General features: G+C 44.1%; 1 protein-coding gene across 1 annotated transcript in view; it reads right to left on the reverse strand.

The window, feature by feature from the left end:
- Positions 1–4,040, reverse strand: part of LOC126235529 (skin secretory protein xP2-like) — a 29,100-nt gene extending 25,060 nt beyond the window's left edge. Inside the window, exon 1 of the mRNA XM_049944247.1 lies at positions 3,380–4,040. Within this exon, the coding sequence (XP_049800204.1) occupies positions 3,380–3,965 (586 nt within the window). The 5' untranslated portion in view covers positions 3,966–4,040. The remainder of the gene's footprint in view (positions 1–3,379) is intronic.
- Between the last annotated feature and the right edge of the window lie 2,045 nt (positions 4,041–6,085).

The raw sequence follows: 6,085 nt of genomic DNA on the forward strand, positions 1-6,085 counted from the left end.
CGTCCTCAGCCCTTAGGCGTCACCCGATGTGGATATGGAGGGGCATGTGGTCAGCACACCACTTTCCCGGCCGTTGTCAGTTTTCGCGACCGGTTGTGCCGTTACTCCTTAGTCAGGTAGCTCCTCAGTTGGCCTCACCCTTATTGCCAACAGCACTCGGCAGACACGTAGGGCGACCCTTCCAAGTGTCAGGCATGCACGACAACACTTAACTTCGGTGATCTGACGGCAACCGGTGTACCGCTGCGGCAAGGCTGTTTGCTGGATCTTAAAATGTAGCTCAAAAATTACCGATTATGTTGCAAAGAAAGTGGCATACAAAATACTCCATATATATTGGTAAAAGTCTTTCGAAAAAGGCAATTTTTAGAATGTATTGTCGCAGCCTTAGGCCCAAAATTACCCATGGGCTATTGAAAATGGTTGTTCAGTGGTGACTAGTTTAGCCACAAACGTTTGAAGCGAATATTTGATTGCAATAAAATTTATTGCTAATACTGTAAATCTGTTTTCTTCGCTGATTGATAATGTCTGTGGTACTCGGCAAAGACAAAAGATTTACTGGTGTCAGTCAGAGCATATGACACTTTGAATAGTTTTCCTGCTGCTGTTATCAAACTCAGTATTATCATGATTACATGCCAGTAAGTGTAGAGACTATCATACCTCGTGCTCTGTCATCTTCTCAATCACCGCACTCCCTCTGATTTATCTCAACTCCTACTCTCTTGTTTCAAGAGCACAGTGAAAATGCTCGTTCACAACAACATAAAATTCCTCTGTATCACTACATAACACTCATGTTCTCTAAATCATTTTCTATCTCAGGATTCCGACTTTGGAACAATCTTCGTCAGACTATAAGGGAAATTAAATTTCTCACAAACTTCAAAAGACCTATCACAGTAGCTATCTCATTCGTATGCTCGTCTGCAGCTCACTCTCTCTTGTCTACAGAATTCTCGACTGAAATTCTTTTCTTTAATAACAGCCCTTGTCATTGTGAGTTCAATCTTCTCCTCTTTCATTGTCCCTTCCGCTTCTGATAACACTAAACACGGCTTCAAATGTGCTACACTAATGGATATCCATCTCAGTGCCCTTTTTTTACTGTTCTTATTATTGTGAATATTTTGGTAATATGTTTTGGTATGTTGTTGTTTTTGGTCAGATGTATCAGAGGGTACTAACGCCCTGTCTGCTCAGCCTAAATAAGAAACTAATAAATAAATGCCACATGGGGCACAACTCACTAATCATCATAACCTAACTGAATAAAAAACTCTGAAATAACTTAACACTTTGTTGAAGGTACAGAATTGTGTATAACATTCTTTCTCGAAATGTTTTCTATCATTGTTGATACATTTATTCAGACAATCTGTGACGCTTAAGCACGCTAGTTTACAAAGTCGTTTATTAGAATGATTGTCTTCAAAAGCTTTGCAAATAGCTTCTTTCAAATTCTCAATTGTTTGCTGTTGTCTACCAAATACTTTAACATAACCCCAAAGGAAGAAATTCACCGGTGCAAGGTTAGGAGATCTGGATGGCATTTGTATTGTCCATTGCTGTCCACTAACGTTCCCACCAAATACCTCATCAACATAGTTTCACACAGTTGTTACGTAATACAGTGGGCCGCATCACGTTGGAAGTAACGTGAGCTGAAGTCATCGTGAGTTATTTATAGCCCGGAATGGCACAGGTTGTCAATATTTCTACGTAGTGCTCTCTAGTTATTGTTCCATCAAACAACCATGCCCCAGTATATTACTCCACGACATACCACCCCTAACGATAACACCAGGTTGATTTCACTGCCTCTCAAAATCAATTATGTGGTTCTTATATATTCATAGGTAGAGTTGTGTCTGTTGACATTATCACCTTCTAGTAATTCATTTAACATTTTCTCGGAAAATTGAAGCCTACGGTCAAGATCGTCTTCTAACAACTCATGTATGAAACGAGGTACATAATGTTGGAATTTAGCCTTACGTAAAATTCTCCGCATGTACGTTCTAGAAATATCCTGTTCCAGAACCAGCCTCAGAGTAGACATTATACGGCTCCGGAAAACCGCTTGTAGACCTTTAAGCTTAGTATCACCACTTATTGGTGGCCCACCCGACCTTTGGCAGTCAGTTACAGATCCACTTTTCTCAAAACATTTCCGTAAATTGTAGACAGCCTTCGTTGTAAGTGTAACAGTGTTAAACTATTATTCCACTTGTTTATTATTAAATTATAACTACCTCTGTACCGCCCTTACCATCCTTTTAAACCAAAACCACTTATTTCATTATAAAACATCTTCACAACAGGCTAGAGTCAACAAAGAACAATGTCAGAGATTTTTCTTCTTTAGGGTCAGCAGCATAATACATGTCAGACAACATTATTAGAAAGGTGCACCAGGATAGCTGTTTATAATAGTTAATCTTTTTTAACGACAGATGCTTCGGTATTTTCTGCGAATAGAATTTTGGTGAGTCAGTGTATAAATGTCATTTACATTAAAGTTACCGTATTATTATCACGTCTAGAACGATGTGACGTCCATATTACGTCGTTGGTGAACTTTCAAGGTTTGGTTAATATATATAAATAATATGTTAATTATGGTTTGACAGTATTCTGACAGTTATACTCTTACGACTTTATATGTTTACAAAGATTACACAGATGAACAGCAATATCATTTTAGTGCCTGAATGTAGTTAATGAGTAATTTAGTTAGTAACACCATTCGAGACGTGAGTGCAATATAGTCACTATAATACAAGTGACATTCACATTTATACACGGCCTCGTCAAAATTGTATTCGCAGGTACTTGACAACAGCGATAAATGCCGAAACAGTCTGTCGTTCATAACGATTAATTGTTATAAGCAGCTAATCTGCCACATCTTTCTAGTAATATCAGATGTTTGATTTAATGGTAGTGAACTCCGATGTTTACGTCTATAATTACCACAAACTAACAGGATTACCTTAACGATTTCAGTGAGTTACAATCGGTACTGACTTTTGCCCCACGCCGTCCCGTAACATTAGAAAATGAAAATCATAGGGTACAATTTTAAAGTTATTTTTTCAGTGGCTTGACAAGCACAGTAGGAATGAACAGACATCAGTAATCAGAGGTTAAATAAATGTACTAAGAGCACTTAATTTTAGAAAATAAATTTTATTTTACAGTGTTCATATGTTTTACAATGTACATGCAAATGGACGATGAACGTGCGACGATGGGTCAACAGTGGCGAAGTTAGTTAAGCGATGCGGCGGCGGGTCATTCATGTAAACCGCTCTCGTGCCGAGAGCTATGCTGTGGACAACGATGCAGTCTGTTGGGCGGCAGGTCCTCTAACCGTGGTAAGGCGCAGGACCGTGACCAGCAGCCGGGTAGGCGTATGCGTGGGCGGCGGGAGCGGGGGCGGCCAGGACAGCTGCGTGGGCGGCGGGGGCGGGAGCTGGGGCGGGGGCGGCGGCGTACACCGGTGCGGGGGCGGCGTAAACAGCGGCGTGGGCGACGGGAGCGGGGGCAGGAGCGGGGGCGGCGTACACAGGCGCGTGGGCGGCGGGTGCCGGAGCAGGGGCGGCCACGACCACGGCCCTGGGCGGCGCCGGCGTCGGGTGTCCGATGCGCTTCACGACCGCCTGGAAGCCGTTGTGGTCGTCGGCCGTGTACTCGACGATGCGGGTCGTGCCGTCGGCGTCGATGAGGCTGTAGGCGCCGGTCACGCGGTCGCCGTCGCGGTGCTCGAACTGCGTCTTGGCGTCGCCCGTGTGCGAGTCGGCCACGGCGTAGTCGAACCTGTAGCTGGGCGGTGCGTAGTGGTCGTAGACGACGGCGTGGGCCGGCGCCGGCGCTGGAGCCGCGGGGAGGTGGGCCGGCGCTACGAGCCCGGCGTGGGCGGCGGCCAGCAGGCAGGCGAGGACGGCGACACTCTGCATATCGGCTGTGGTTGGGAGGCGACTGCTGCAGCTGTCCTGGGAGTGGAGGAGGTCCGCAGTTGTGTGACTGTTCGAGGCGTCTGCGCTGGTTTATATAGCTCGTTAATCTCCGGCACAGTGGAGGGAAAGTACTTATCGGAGGATATTTTTTTTCTCCCTGAGGTCCCCCACCCTGGCCATACTGGGCAGGCATCTTAAGGCCGCGCCGGAGAACGTATCTGAGGCGGTGCCTCGGCGGCGAAAGCAAGAGCCGACCGCTCGGAGCGATACCTTGAGTGCTGACCTTTGAGACCGATCGTGCAGAAGCAAACTCCTTTCAGTGGCAGTAACTCACCGAAGTCAACGCACACTACTGCTACCATTTCTACTATACTACCACGTTGGTATGGTGACTTCTCTTCCTGACTGGAACACGGTATTCTGCAGTGGTGTAGACTACTGATGTTGCTGCTGTTCTTGGAGTTGATGCATCTGCACCGCAGGAACTACCCGCCAATTTCCTAATATGGTGGCCGAGCAACTGGCTAGTCACAGTGACTGCTCTTGATGAACTGTGGTATCGTGTTGAAGCTGCATTGGCAGCTGTACCTGTACACGCCATCCAAGCTCTGTTTGACTCAATGCCCAGGCGTATCAAGGCCGTTATTACGGCCAGAGGTGGTTGTTCTGGGTACTGATTTCTCAGGATCTATGCACCCAAATTGAGTGAAAATGTAATCATATTTCAGTTCTAGTACAATATATTTGTCCAATGAACACCCGTTTATCATCTGCATTTCTTCTTGATGTAGCAATTTTAATGGCCAGTAGTGTATTTTATACGATGCAGATAATTCAGATACCAGACTAATACAGTGCAGCCGACCGTAATTGTTTTATATTCTACGATGATATATGCAACTCCAAGTACTGAAATATTACTATTCTTTCCTGGAAGTGTTACACCGGTACAACGTGGTGGCTGCGTACCATGAGCCGTCGTGGTGGTAGGTACGTGTGTAACTGGCTACGAAATAGGTGCCCATCCACTCTATTCCCCATACATGTCCACTGCTGACTTTTACTGTTACGTAGTCTGCTCATAAATGCTTAGCAAGGAAGAACTTTTCTGCTGGTGACGAGATCGTCATGTCTGTGTACGAATATTACGTAGAAATGGAAAAAAGGTTCTTGGGAAATAGAATAAAATTTATCGATTGAACACAACAGAGGGTAGAAGTAAGTTTTTATTTTCGGTGTGATATGCCATTTTTCTAAACTTATCTAACGGTTTCTCATTTGGCCTCACGAAGCGTCTTAGGCCTACAAACCTCAGAAGAATCGGAGGCGGTCGCTGTAAACCGAACCTGTGACCTCCACGAGACGTTGTTATCCACGGTTCATAGAAAATGAATATATCTACGAACTATCGGAGATTTCTCGTTTACAACAACTGTGGAACTTTCTTGGCACCATCAAATACAAAAAAATATTCGTAGAATGTCGTGAAACCAGAATGCATTCATGCCAGCAACACACTGTTAATCGAATTTAAAACAGAATTCCAATGTGCCTCAGAAGAAATCACATTCGCAGCATACAAAAACGTCTCTGCAAAATCCCAGATAACCGTCAAGCGCGTAACAGTAAATTTCACTTCATGACGTAAAGGCGAAATACGCATATTTGTCTATTTTCATGTCTTTCGAGAGGTGTGAATCCGTCTCCGATCTACATCCTGCTCCAGTCTCTCAACCAAAGTATTTTTGCTACATGTAGCGCCCTTAGTAACTTGTGTCACACGCTAAAATCATTCTCTTCCGCCGTAGTTTTTACGACCTGGCGTCCCCTCAAATTTCAAGGTAGTTAGCTAGCCTTCTAAACCTTCACGTAACGACAACCAACCTGACCTTCACCTGGTAAGAAATTTATCAGTTTTATCTGCTGATGCCTTTTCATTTTTTCTTTTATTTTAATAATTTTTTATAGCTCCCAGTACCAAACGCTTTCTTTGTTTTTGAATTTCGCAGTTGTCATTGTACACGTTTTGTTGTTACACGGTCTTTTCATAGGCTTCTTCCTCAGTTCTTGCCTTTTCATAAGCTTCTTTCTCAATGCTTGGCTTCAACAGATGTCTTTTG

Source organism: Schistocerca nitens, chromosome 2 (assembly GCF_023898315.1).
Source record: "Schistocerca nitens isolate TAMUIC-IGC-003100 chromosome 2, iqSchNite1.1, whole genome shotgun sequence".
NCBI lineage: Eukaryota > Metazoa > Arthropoda > Insecta > Orthoptera > Acrididae > Schistocerca > Schistocerca nitens.